The 14,957-nt window shown below is 41.2% G+C and overlaps 1 protein-coding gene across 1 annotated transcript in view; it reads left to right on the forward strand.

Moving 5' to 3' along the window:
* RNGTT (RNA guanylyltransferase and 5'-phosphatase) overlaps nt 1-14,957 on the forward strand; it is a 323,382-nt gene that overhangs the window by 118,139 nt on the left and 190,286 nt on the right. Inside the window, exon 11 of the mRNA XM_002714574.5 lies at nt 30-194. Coding sequence (XP_002714620.1) covers nt 30-194 — 165 coding nt within the window. The remainder of the gene's footprint in view (nt 1-29; nt 195-14,957) is intronic.

Consider the following 14,957-nt stretch of genomic DNA (forward strand, 5'->3'; position numbering starts at 1 on the left):
AAATTTACATAATTGTCTCTTCTGTTCAGGCACAGCCAGTTGGAGATTGTGATTTTAATATCCGTCTGCAGTGTATAGAACGAGAAATTATAAATCCTAGACATGAAAAAATGAAGACTGGGCTCATTGACAAAACACAGGAACCATTTAGTGTCAGAAATAAGCCATTTTTTGACATTCATACTTCAAGAAAGGTAAAGTTTATTTATCTTACTTGCTAATTAGTGCTTGGTATCCTAATTTACCTTGTGAGGGGAAGAAGAATGACATTTGGTCGCCCATTAGTCTTGACTGTTCCAGCAACCCCTTGAATTGGCTATAGCACTGTTTTGGCCAGACATGTATGATTCTAGGGCTTTTCCTCTTTAGTAAGAGTCCCAGTGTTGGAAGCTTAGACTAGGTTGCTTCTGATTTCTTATGACAGTTTTTGATTCATGGCCATTAGTCCATACTACTTTTTTTAGAAAAACTATTAACAACATAGGATTATATGGAGTGAAAAATTACTTTTTAGGCCTATTCATATTATTCCTAAAACTCAACATTGTTTGGCATATGATGCCTATTTTTTTATTAAATTAAAATTCTCTGGCATTGCTTTCTTTTATTTTATAAAATATTTATTTATCAATGTGAAAGGTAGAGTTGCAGGGAGGCAGAGGCAGAGGCAGGGAGGCAGGGAGGCAGGGAGGCAGGGAGGCAGGGAGAGAGGGAGAGAGGGAGAGAGAGAGAGAGAGGTCTTCTATCCATTGGTTCACTCCCCAAATAGCCACAATGGCTGGAGGCAGGCTGATCCGAAGCCAGGAGCCTGGAGCTTCTTTTGGGTCTCTCAAGCAGATGCAGGGCCCAAGCACTTGGGCCATTGTCTGCTGCTTTCCCAGGCCACTCAGAGAGCTGGATCGGAAGTAGAACAGCCGAGACTTGAACTGGTGCCCACGTGGGATGCTGGCACTGCAGACCAGGTCTTTAACATGCTGCACCACAGCACCAGCCCCTCTGCCATTGCTGAGAATCTGAACTCAAGTGATAGGAAATAGCATAGTCTTTGTTTTGTTTTATAAACAATTTTTAAAAAGATTTATTTATTTATTTGAAAGGCAGACTTACAGAGAGGCAGAGAAAGAGAGAGGTCTTCCATCCACTGGCTCATTCCCTAGATGGCTGCAACAGCTGGATCTGCGCTGATCCATAGCCAGGAGCCAGGAGCTTCTTGGTCTCCCATGCAGGTGAAGGGGCACAAGGACTTGAGCCAACTTCACTGCTTTCCCAGGCCACAGCAGAGAGCTGGATTGGAAGTGGAGCAGCCAGAACTTGAACTGATACTCATTTGGGATGCCTGTACTGCAGGCAGTGGCTTTACCTGCTATGCCACAGCGCTGGCCCCAGCCTACCTAGTTTAAAAAAAAAATTTTTTTTTAAATTTATTTGAAATGTAGGGAGAAAGAGAGAGAGACACACATACACAGATCTTCCATCTCCTGGTTTACTCCCCAGTTGCCTACATTAGCTGGGGCTAGGCCAGCCATCACCTGCTGCCTCCTAGGAAGTGCATTACCAGAATTGGGAGTATAGCCAGGAATCAAACCCAAGAACTCTGATATGGGATATGGACCTCCCAAGTGGTGTCTACACCAAATGCCTGCTCTTGCTTTGTCTCTTTAAATGGGTAATACTAAATAATCTGACTCTCTTCTTTTTTTGCTTAACAATATGAATATGGCACAGCAATATTTTTATATGAATGCACATGAAACTTGCCAATGTTTTTTTTTAACTGCTACCCAGTACTGACAGTAAGGGTGTGCCACAAATTATTTTCTTAGGTTATTATTGGTGGATTTTTAGATTGCTTCTTGCCTTTTGTTGTCTTTAGTAGTAATTCAGTGAACATCTTTGCTTTCTGTGGGTATACATTTCTTCAGAGTAAGTATAAATAAAATATTTGGTATAAGCATTATGGATGGGATGAACATTTGGTACAGTGATTAAGATACTGTATGATACATCTGTATCTCACATTGGAGTGCTTGTGTTCAAGTCACAGCTCTGCTTCTAAGCCCACCTTCCTGCTAATGAGCATCCAGGAAGGCTGCCGGTGATGGCTCCAGTAGTTGCATGCTTACCACCTCCATGGGAGATCTGTATTGTGTTCTGGGCTCCTTGCTATGGCCTGGCCCAGCACAAGTCATTGCTGGTATTTCATGTGTAGGGGTGCACAAGTGAAAGAAGAGACAGGTCACGGGAACTCTTCTTCAGAAAAATGCTGCCAGGCTAACCCAGTGTGTTTTCTTTATTGATAAGGATTACAATAGCCTATTGTACAGCACATGCATGAGTTTATAAAACTAAGGTTTCTCTGAAACATGTTTAGCAAAACATATTAGATATTCACGTCTGGGAAAGTAGCTACATGTTCTTGTGGAGCCAGCGTTCTCACAGGGGCTTAATACTCTTATTGTTAATAGGTCATAAGCTATCCTTAATCAGTCCCTGTGATCACACTCTGTGTTCTAGGAAGAAAGTATCTTTACTAGGAGTGCATTAATCTTATTCTTCACATTTCCACCCTTCTTGTTTTTTTTTTTTTTAATTATTGTTTTAAGTTTATTTTTAAGGAATAGAAATTTCAAAAGTACAGTGTTAGGAATATAGTTATTCTTCCCACCACACCACCTACCACCCGCACTCTCACTCCTTTTCTTCCTCCATCTCCCTTTCCTAGTCCCATTCTACATTAAGATTCATTTTCAATTAACTGTACACCAAAGACCAACTCTATACTAAGATTTCAGCATTTTGCACACACACATAAACAATTTGAGAACTAGTGCACAGTGACTCCTGTTGTTAATTTAACAATTAACACTCTTATGTATGACATCAGTGACCACCCAAGGCTGTTGACATGAGCTGCCTAGGCTATGGAAGCCTTTTAAGTCAACAAATTTCGTCAGCATTTGGACAAGGCCATAGAAAAGTAAAAGTTTTCTCCTTCCTTTAGAGAAAAGTACATTTTTCTTTGATGGCCACTTCTTTCCTCTGGGGTCTCACTCACAGAGACAAGCCTAGAGTTCTAGATGGATACACAGGGAGCTCCATTCAGTGGTTCACTTTTCAAATGCTCACCATGGCTAGAGCTGGGTGAGGCTAAAGCCAGGAACCAGGAAGCCAATCCAGGTCTCCCCCATGTGTGGCAAGGACCCAGCCACTTTAGCCATCCCCCATGCAGCTAGTTTTTAATCAGTAATATTTGCCTACTGTCAAATATGCCTACATTGTGCTATTTGATTTGCTAGCATTGAATTACAGTCTTGGAGTTCTTACCCTTTTCTCCATTTTCAATTTTTATTTTTTAATTATTGGAATAGATATTTACCTTTGTTCTTTGGCCCTAATCTCCCTCTTTGTTTCAGTTTATAGTTAATTACTCTTCAATAATTGATAGACAGTGGTTATTTTCTAATAATTTCTCAGTCATTTTTACTTGACTGGAAAATTCTCGTTAGTTTTCTCAGGAATATTTCATGAGAACTGTGGTCCCTAAGTTCTTACATGTTCAAAATTTTTTTGTGTATGATAACCCTTATTTTAGAAGAATCATTTAGATGGATGTCAAAGTCCCTAGCTCACACTTAACTTGTAAGTATTCTTAAAAATGTCTTTTAGGGGTCAACGTTGTGGCCCAGGGGGTTAAGCTGCCACTTGGGATAACAGATCCCATATTGGATTGCTGGTTCAAGTCCCAACCACTAAGCTTCCAGTCCAGCTTCCTGCTAATGCATCCTGGGAGGCAGCAGATGCATAGCTCAAGTGTTTGGGCCCCTGATACTCATGTGGGAGACCCGGATAGAATTCTGGGCACCTGACTTGGCCTGCCCGTCAGTGGCTGTTGTGGACATTTGTAGGGTGATTGGTGTGGTAAACCAGAGGATGGAAGAGTGATCTCTCTCTGTCTCTGTCTCTGTGCTTTTCAACAGGATAGCATCTGATTCTCAGTTTTTTCCTCTGTAATACTTAACCTTTTTTCACTCGTTGTTTAAAATTGTTTAGTAATTTATTAGATCTCTTTAGGGGTTTGTCGCTCCCCCTCTTCATGGAGGAACGACACAGGACCCTGCGCTGTTCTTTCGTCTGCTCGGCCCTCCCCGGGTTTGCTGCTGGTTCTTCCCGGGTTGGCTACCGACCCTTCCACCTCCGTGGAAGGGCGGTTCCCCCTGCCACTTTCCCCACTTCCGCGGGGGAGCAGCACACCGCCGGCCGGCTCTCTCGGGGGCTGCACAGGTGTTCCTTCAGATAGATGTTCCTGGTGCATGTTGTCTCTCTCCTCCTTTATAGTCCTCTTCCACCAATCCCAACTCTGCTACCCACACGCCGAGTACGCTGCTCTCCTCCAATCAGGAGCAGGTCCTGCTGTTTATTGGTTGAACTGGAGGCAGCTGTGTAGAAGCTGTTTTCTTCTCTCCCAGCGCCATATTGTGGGAGAGCAGATGCATAGAATAAGTCTTAATTCCAGTAACTTAGTCCAGTCCGGATTGCTCCCCACAGGGGTTGACTGTGCTAGTTTTCTCTGACACTTGTTTTGCTGTATAGATTTTAAGTCTTAGGTTTTATTGACTTGTGTCTTTAAGCATTTGTAATGTTGTATTGTTTAATTTTCTTCTTTAGACATTCTGACTACTCAGATTTTGTCTTTCTGCATCTTTATAAGCAGTAGCTCCTAAACTTTGGGCATGTTAAAACAGACTGTCATGTTCCACCTTTAGATTTGCTTATTTTGGCTGACGCCACGGCTCACTAGGCTAATCCTCCACCTGTGGCGCCGGCACCCCGGGTTCTAGTCCCTCTCGGGGTGCCAGATTCTGTCCTGGTTGCCCCTCTTCCAGGCCAGCTCTCTGCTGTGGTCCAGGAGTGCAGTGGAGGATGGCCCAGGTCCTTGGGCCCTGCACCTGCATGGGAGACCAGGAGAAGCACCTGACTCCTGGCTTCCGCAACGTGCTGGCCGTAGCAGCCTTTGGGGGGTGAACCAATGGAAAAAGGAAGACCTTTCTCTCTCTCTCTCTCTCTCTCTCTCTCACTGTCTAACTCTGCCTGTCAAAAAAATAAAAAAAAAAAAATAAAAAAAAAAGATTTGCTTATTTTGGTGACCCGAGAACCTAAAATTTCTGTCAGATTCCCCAGTGAAACTGCTGGTGCTAGCCTAGGGTTCCTACTTGGAGAACCACTGCTCTAAATCTAATATTGATTTGCTAGTCCTTTAAAACTCTTTTTCCTTAGTTGCATTTCACTTTGTTGTATCCTCTATTTTTTTATTGCCTTAAAAAATTTATATTTTCTTCCCTGTGTCTTCTTTTTTGTGAAGATGGGTTTTTTCCCCCTGAAGCTTTTCTCTAGTATTTTGTCATGGTCCTTTTAATCTTACTTTCTCTGCCATCTGTTTTCTGTGTCTCCACATTTCTGCTCTGTAACTCCTTTTTAAGCAGTGAGAGTTTTATTATTTTTAAAAAATCCACAATAAAGTATTTGGTTGTAACTGTCAGCTATTCCAGGGCAGTGGTTTTCTGTCAAGTCTGCATTTGTCTATTAGTATTGCATTTTCTGCTGTTTACATATTGCGTTAGGTGAAATACAATAATTGTATATTGATGCTATGTCAGTTCTCTTCATATTAAACATATTTAAATAAATGTGGTTTTCCTGGATCACTTCTTTGCAGGAAGTCCCTATCAGGAGGTGAAGGAGAATGGAGTTATTCAGGAATGGGGAACCTTTTTTCCACCAAGGGCCATTTGGGTATTTATAACATGGTTTTTGGGCCATCCAGAATTATAGCATGCAATAGATTTATTGAATTTTGAATTCTGCCTGCAGATAGCTTGGCAGGGCCAGAGCAAATGATTTCATGGGCTTTATGTGGCCTGTGGGCTGAATGTTCCCACCCCTGGGTTGATCATCCTACTTGTCATGCTTTACTTCTACCATCGAGTCACATTTGTTCTAGGCAGTATGGCTTTGCCATGTGGTTTTTTGAGTAAACTCACCAAATCTATTGCTCTCACTCAAAAGCTGAAATGCATCTGTCCCCAACCCTTTTCATCCTGAGTTTTGCACTTAGCATTTCAGTCATTGAAATTAGCTTTTGTAATTAAGGAAAAGCTGTTTACTTTTAGAGGATATATTTTAATATACAATATTTGAGTCCTGCTGCTAGTTCTTCCAGCCACACTCTGAACTTAACGCTTTTTCCTTTTTGATATTTCTTTTGGACTTCAGCTGATTTTCTTTTTGTAATATATGCTTTCATTTTAGAATATGTGGCTTATATTTGCCTCTGAGTTTTAATGAAAATTGGGGCTACATTGTCTGTTTAAAACTTTCCTGTTGCTTAAGTATGATTTGCAGGAGAATGAGAAAGCTGCTTGTGTGTTCATGCTGCAGTAATTTGAAAGCCTTGGGTTTGATTGAAGCACTGGGCATACTTGCAGTTTTTGTTAGAGATCACATTAAGGTCTCATGTCATGTAATCTATTTTTGACTGAAGAATGTAAGTAGACTTACAATCTGGGCCTTCCCATTTGGCATGTGCCTATGTGTCACTGGAGTTTACTTTGCTGCTGTTAGATGAAGGGATTTGCAGACATTAGTCAATATTTGTGGTAGAGATGTCTCAAACTGTACATCAGAACACAGATTTTAAAGATGTGATACCAAAACAGCAAGTCTCTCCAAATACCATACCGAAGGATACTTGGTCCCCCTTGCTGTTTGATGGCCCTGCAGGTTAGGAGTTGTCCTCTCAGCTGACACTTTACTAATGATCATGTCTTTCCAGTCCTTCTGTTGCCTCTACTATTGTGGCATATAATCTCTTATCTGTCAGCAGATCCCTATTTTCTTGTTACATTTCAGGAATTTATTGAAATATTTTAAATCTTCTGATAGTTAATCTTTCTGTAATTGCATTTTATTATATTTCTTTTTTTAAAAGATTTATTTATTTATTTGAAAGGCAGAGTTACACAGAGGCAGAGGCTTAGAGAAAGAGAGAGAGGTCTTCTATCCGTTGGTTCACACCCCAGTGGCCGCAACGGCTGGAGCTGTGCTGATCTGAAGCCAAGAGCAGGAGCTTCTTCCAGGTCTCTCACATGAGTGCAGGGGCCCAAGGACTTGAGCCATCTTCCACTGCTTTCCCAGGCCACAGCAGAGAGCTGGATTGGAAGTGGAGCAGCTGGGACTCAAACCTGCACCCATACGGGATCCAGCAGTGCAAGCAGTGGCTTTACCCGCTACACCACAGTGCCAACCCCATCATTTTATTATATTTCTATAAAGTTGCTGACATTTTATTGGTGTTCCTGAGTGGAGAGGGTAAAGTATACACCATCTTTAACTTCAGTGCAAGATCAATCAAATTTTTTTTCTTGATTTTGAAGAATTTTTTTTAATTATTTAAGGTATACAAACTTCATGCATTTCATATATACAGATTCAGGAACATAATGATACTTTCCATCCTACCCTCCCTCCTTCCCACATTCCTACCCTTCTTCCTCCTCTCCTATTTATATTCTTATTTTTTACAAAATCTATTTTCAGTTATCTTTACACTTGTAAATTAACCGTATAATAAGTAAAGAGTTCAACAAATAGTAAATAGAAAAAAAAACACTGTTCCTGAATAGTTGTGCTAAGGGCTGTAGGCAATCTTCAATTTATTTATTTATTTGTTTGAAAGGCAGAAATGTAGAGAGGAGAGGAGAGAGAGACAGACAGACAGACACAGAGAGGTCTCATCTACTGATTTACTTGGGCCATTTTCTGCTGCTTTCCCAGGCCCATTAGCAGGGAGCTGTATTGGAAGTGGAGCAGCTGGGACTCGAACTGGTGCCCCTATGGGATGTAGGTAGGCATCGCCGGAAGGGGCATTGCCTGCTGTGCCATGGAATCATTGGATCTTAAAGTGGTAATTTCACTCCTATAGATTACCTTTTAGGTACTCTATTAGTTACCAAAGATCAGGAAAACATAATATTTGACTTTTTGGGACTGGCTTATTTCACTAAGTATAATGGTTTCCAGGTATATCCATTTTGCTGGAAACTACAGGATTTCATTTTTTTAAGCATTGTGTAGTATTCCATAGTGTATATATACCATAATTGTTTTTTAAGTTTTATTTATTTTATTAGAGAGGCATACATACACACACACACACACAAATAAAGAGAGAGAGAGAGAGAGAGAGAGGTTTTCCATCCACTTGTTCATTTCTCAAATGGTCACAATGGCCAAGGCTGGGCCATGCCGAAGCCAGGGGCAAGGAGCTTCCTCTGGGTCTCTCACATGGGTGGCAGAGGCCCAAGGACTTGACTTGCCCTCTGCTGCTTTCCCAGGCACATTAGCAGGGAGCTGGATCGGAAGTGGAGTTGGAGCAGGAACTGGTGCCTTTTTGGGATGCCAGCACTGTATGAGCAGCTTAGCTTACTACACCACAACACCTACCCCTTCTGGAATAAATTCTAATTGTTATGGTTTCTTCAGGCATATTTAAAATTATCTTGGATATTGATTATTTTAATATATTGGATTAATTTTTTCTTGCATTCTGGGAAATCTTGATATTAGATCTCAAATGAAAGATTTAGTTTTCCCTAATATCAGTTCTTTTCTCTAATATGCAATTTTTACTCTTCTCTGAAATATTTTTTCTGTTCCTTTATTTCCCTTTAATTTCATTGTCTTAGTTTTTTTTAACTCATCAAATTCTTTCCTTATTACCTTATGCAATGTATGTCTTTAATATGTTTTGTTCTTTGGCATCCCACTGAGCATACAAAATTCGTCTGAAAATTTATTGCTGTTTCATGTTATTTTTAAACAGCTTATTTGAAATGTTCTACTTTTCCTCTGTGTTTTCATGATGATATCATTTCCTTTTCCTTCAATGATGAGATTCACTAGTCCTAATGCTTGTTAGTTGATCAAACTGTTGATTGTTCTTGTCTGCTTTGTTTCACAGAATTTCATTTGGAATGTTGGTACTCATGCATGATGATTGTCTAGCTGTGGTTGTGTTGCTGTGAAATGAAGTATTCCTCTGTTTTGCCATTGCATGATCATTTGAAGAGATAGAATATATTATTATTATAGTTTTTTTAAAGATGTATTTATTTATTCGAAAGTCAAAATTACACACAGAGAGAGGAGAGGCAGAGAGAGAGAAGTCTTCCATCAGATGGTTCACTCTCCAATTGGCCACATCGGCTGGAGCTGCGTTGATCCAAAGCCAGGAGCCAGGAGCTTCCTCCAGGTCTCCCACATGGGTGCAGGGGCCCAAGGACTTGGGCCGTCTTCTACTGCTATCCCAGGCCACAGCAGAGAGCTGGGTCAGAAGAGGAGCAGCCGGGACTAGAATTGGCACCCATATGGGATGCCGGCGCTTCAGGCCAGTGTGTTAACCTGCTGCACCACAACGCTGGCCGCAATTATTACAGTTTTTAATATGTACTTTTTTTTTCTGAGATCCTCTTTTTTTTTTTCAACTACTGCACTCTTATGAATGACTGCAAAAGCAATACACAATTTCCTACTTCCCTGTTTTTTTTCTTGGACTTGATTTAGTAAAGGGACTAAAGTTGTTTGAAAGGCTTAGAGCAGTTCTTTTATTTTTCTCAAAAGCTTTTTATTTAGTGAGTACAAATAACGTAAGTACAACTTTGGGAATATAGTTGCGCTTCCCACTATACCTGCCCTCCCACCCCTACTCCCACCCCGCCTCCTCCTCCTCCTCCCCTTCCCAGTCCCATTCCCCATTGAGATTCATTTTCAGCTAACTTTGTATGCAGAAGACCAACTGTATACTAAGGAAAGATTTCAACAATTTGCACACACATGCACAAAAATATAAAAACTGAGAACAAGTTTTACAGTTAACTCTCATAATACAACTCATTGAGTACAGAGGTTCTGCATGGGGAATTAGTGCACAGTGACTCCTGTTATGTATGACGTCAGTGACCACCTGAGGCTCTTTTTTTTTTTTTAATTTATTTGACAGATAGAGTTAGACAGTGAGAGAGAGAGAGAGAGAGAGAGACAGAGACAGACAGAAACAGACAGAAAGAAAGATCTTCCTTCCATTGGTTCACTCCCAAAATGGCTGCTACGGCTGGTGCTGCGCTGATCTGAAGCCAGGAGCCAGGTGCTTCTTCTTGGTCTCCAATGCGGTGCAGGGGCAAAAGCACTTGGACCATCCTCCACTGCCTTCCTGGGCCACAGCAGAGAGCTGGACTGGAAGAGGAGCAACAGGGACTAGAACCCAGCACGCATAAGGGATGCCGGCGCCACAGGCGGAGGATTAACCTAGTGAGCCACGGTTTTTTAAATATTTATTTTATTTATTTGAAAGAAAGTTACAGAGAGAGACAGAGAGAGAGGTCTTCCATCTACGGGTTCACTCCCCAGGTGGCTGCAGTGGCTGCAATGGCCAGAGCTGTGCCAATCCAAAGCCAGGAGTAGGAGCTTCTTCTGGGTCTCCCATGTGGGTGCAGGGGCCCAAGTACTTGGGCCATCTTCTACTGCCTTCCCAGGTCACAGCGGAGAGCTTGATTGGAAGAGGAGCAGCTGAGACTCGGACTGGCACCCATATGGGATGCCTGCGCTTCAGGCCAGGGCTTTAACCTGCCGCACCAGAGCACCAGCCCCTACCTGAGGCTCTTGACATGAGCTGTCTAGATTATGGAAGCTTTGATCCTATATGTAGAATTTTTTTTGCCACAGTGTTTTGGCTTTCCATGCCTGAAATGCTCTCATGGGCTTTTTAGCCAGACAAGATGCCTTAATTCTGAGGTCAGAGTGCTACTTATAGCAGTTTTCATTCTATGAGTCTGCTGTGTGCATTGCTTCCCATGTTGAAACATCCTCTCCTTTTTAATTCTGTCTTTATTAGCAGACACTTGAGCCTATTTATATGTTGACTCTAACACTTAATCCTATCTATACGTTTAACACTTTATATGATCACTTTAACACTTAGATGGCAGTTTTACCACCTAGCTCAATGGGATTTTGGGTCCCATGGCAAGTATTTAAACTGTACCCTTAGAAGGAAGTGTGTAGGAATGTATGTAGAATTATACAGCTTTACAGTTACAAACTTCCTCCTCCCTCTCTTCATCCTCAGTTGACTTTATACACATTTGGTTAAAGTGTTAAACAAATATTATAAAGAAAAAAAGAAAAAACAAACAAAACAAAACTGATCCTCAACAGTCAAGACAAGGACCGCTCAAGTCATCCCTTCTTGAAGTGTCAATTTCACTTCTACAGATTTTGTTTTAGGTGCTCTGTTAGTTGTCACCGATCAGGGAGAACATATGGTATTTGTCCCTTTGGGACTGGCCTCTTTCACTAAGTATGATGTTTTCTAGATTCATCCATTTTGTAGCAAATGACAGGATTTCATTTTTTAGTAGCTGTGTACTATACCTTAGTGTACAGATCCCATAATTTCTTTATCCGCTCTTCAGTTGATGGGCATTTAGGTGGATTCCATGCCTTGGCTATTGTGAATTGAGGTGCAATAAACATTGGGGTGCAGATAACTCTTTTATTTACTGATTTCATTTCTCTTGGGTAAATTCCCAGGAGTAGGATGGCCAGGTCATATGGTAGGTCTATATTTCAAATTTCTGAGGTATCTCCATACTGTCTTCCATAGTGGTTTTAGCAGTTTACATTCCCACGAACATTGGATTAGGGTATCTTTTCCCCCACATCCTTGCCAGCATTTTTTGTTTGTTGATTTCTGTATGAAAGCCATTCTAACTGGCGTGAGGAGAAACCTATTTTTTTTTTTTAAGGATTTTATTTATTTATTTGAGAGGTAGAGTTACAGAGAGGGAGAGGGAGAGACAGAGAGAAAGGTCTTCCAACCACTGGTTCACTCCGCAAACGGCAGCAATGGCCAGAGCTGAGCCTATCTGAAGACAGGAACCAGGAGCTTCTTCCTGGTCTCCCATGCAGGTGCAGGGGCCCAAAGCAGGGGCTCACGGACTTGGGCCATCTTCCATTGCTTTCCCAGGCCATAGCAGAGAGCTGGATCAGAAGAGCAGCTGGGACTCAAATCGGTGCCCGTGTCGATGCTGATGCACAGGCAGAGGATTAACCTACTGCACCACAGTGCCAGCCCAACCTCATAATTTTTTTCATTTGCGTTTTCCTAACAGCTAGTGATCCTGAACATTTTTTCATCTGTCTGTTGGCCATTTGGATTTCCTCTTTTGAAAAATGTCTGTATGTCCTTTACCCATTTTTTCACTGGGTTGTTATGTTTTGTTGTTGTGGAGTTTCTTGATCTCTCTGTATATTCTGGTTATTAATCCTTTATCAGTCGCATAGCTTGGAAATAATTTCTCCCATTCTGTCAATTGCCCCTTCACTTTCCTGAGCACAGAAACTTTTCTATCTGATTTAATCCCATTTGTTAATTTTGCCTTCGATTGCCTGTGCCTCTGGGTTCTTTTTCAAGAAGTCTTTGCTTGTACCAATGTCTTGCAGAGTTTCCCCAATGTTCTCTAATAATTCATGGTGTTGAGTGGTAGAATTAGATCTTTAATCCATGTTGAGGGGATTTTTGTGTAAGGTGTATGGTAGTGGTCTTTCTTTATACTTCTGCATGGGGAAATCCAGTTTTCTTAGCAACATTTGTTGAAGAGACTTTTCTTTCCTCAGGGATTGGTTTTAGCTCCTTGGTCAAATATAAGTTGATTGTAGATGCTTGGATTGATTGCTGGTGTTTCTGTTCTGTTCAATTGGTATACCCATCAGTTTTGTACCAGTACCAGGCTGTTTTGATTATAACTGCCCTGTTGTACATCTTGAAATCTGGTATTTTGTTGCCTCTGGCTTTGTTTTTGTTGTGTAAGATTGCTTTAGCTATTTGAGGTCTCCTGTGTGTCCATGTGAATTTCAGCATCAGTTTTTCTAGGTCTGAGAAGCCTGTCTTTGGTATTTTGATTAGTATCATATTGAATCTGTAAATTGCTTTTGGAAGAATGGACATTTTGATGATATTGATTCTTCCAATCCATGAACATGGAAGATTTTTTTCCATTTTTTTGTATCTTCTATTTCTTTCTTTAATGTTTTGTAATTCTCATCATAGAGATCTTTTTGTCCTTGGCATCCATTCTGTTGGCTTCTTACAGGATACTGTAGTAAGGTGATATGGAGAGAGAAATGTGCCCTTCTTTTTTTTTTTTTCATCCCCCTTGTTTGGGGGTACACTATCTGGTATTTTGTTGCCTCTGGCTTTGTTTTTCTTGTGTAAGATTGCTTTAGCAATCAAGACTCTTCCTGCAGCACTTTTCGCCAGTGGCTAGAGCTTCTGCAGTCTGGTCTCACCTCACTCTCCACTGCTGGTGTGGAAGCTCTCAGCTGCTAGGGTCGTGAGTTGTGGGTGTCCACACCTTCCACTGTGTCCCTCTAATTTGTGTGGGCTGTCCTCTGCTGTTTTCTCCCTAACTCTTTCTGAGACTGCACTCTCTCTACTTTTTTTTTAAACTATCTTCTCCTAGACTAGAGCAGTAAGCACTCTCCCTGCTTCGCCATCTTGGAATCCTAGAGCAGCTCTGAATTTTCATCTTGTGAGTCTGTTATCAAGGAAATCCCAAAGAGTTTTTGTTTGTGTGGGGTATATCTAATGATATATATATTTTTTAGATTTTTATTTGTTTGAGTGGTAGAGTTACAGATAGTGAGAGGGAGAGACAGAGAGAAAGGTCTTCCTTCTGTTGGTTCCTTCTGTGGCCCCAAGTGGCCACAACGGTTGGAGCTGTGCCGATCTGAAGCCAGGAGCCAGGAGCTTCTTCCGGGTCTCCAATGCGAGTGCAGGGGCCCAAGTACTTGGGCCACCTTCTGCTTTCCCAGGCCACAGCAGAGAGCTGGATCAGAAGTGGAGCAGCCGGGACTAGAACTGGCGCCCATATGGGATGCGGGCACCACAGGCGGATGATTAACCTACTGAGTCATGGTGCTGACTCCATAATGATATTTATCATATTTGAAATTATGGTATATTAATAGAAATAACTTTTTTTGTGAAAACTGATTCTTCCAATGCAAAAAAGCAATTTAGTGCAAAGAGTGGCATTGTTTTTGTTAATTAATTTTGTAAATTAATTCATGATGTCTGAATGGTCATTCTCTTTTTCATTCAGTATGTTGTGGGATCACATGTTTAGTGGCCTCTGGAAAACTGCAGCTATAGATTGACTTGTGTAATCTTGTTGTTACTTTTCTGCCTAATTGAATTCCTTGACAGACTCCCCATTTTTACTTTAATGTGACCATGGTTGATCTTAGATTATTTCCAACTTGTAAAGTTCTGTTTCAGTTGGAATCTGAAGTTGCCTATCCTTTCCCCTACTGGTAGTCTATTGGGTGTAGTTAGGATCCAGTCAAAAAACCTGTAAGAAATCAGTCTTAAGTGCTGTAGAAAATTATGCTTGTTTAAAAACAAACAGTCCTTGTCCCTTTTCCATATTCTCATATTTCAAAAACAAGTAAGAAAAAAAAAAAAAGAATGAAAAAGACCAAATAACGCTTTTGGAAAGTTTCTCATGTCCAGTTAGACCAGGAAATTATGTGGAAATATTGTTAAAATAGTTTGCGTGTTGTTATTATGAACAAATGATATTTGCTTTGTAGGCATAAAAGTAGTAAATATTAACATTCTTTTTTTTTTTTTTAAGATTTATTTTATTTATTTGAAAGGCAGAGTTACAGAGAGAGGTAGAGACACAGAAAGAGGTCTTCCATCTGCTGGTTCACTCCTCAGATGGCTGCAATGGCTAGAGTTGGGCTGATCTGAAGCCAGGAGCCAGGAGCTTCTTCCAGGTCTCCCACGTGGGTGCAGGGGCCCAAGGACTTGGGGCATCTTCTACTGCTTTCCCAGGCCC

This window comes from Oryctolagus cuniculus, chromosome 5 (assembly GCF_964237555.1).
Source record: "Oryctolagus cuniculus chromosome 5, mOryCun1.1, whole genome shotgun sequence".
Taxonomy (NCBI): Eukaryota; Metazoa; Chordata; class Mammalia; order Lagomorpha; family Leporidae; genus Oryctolagus; species Oryctolagus cuniculus.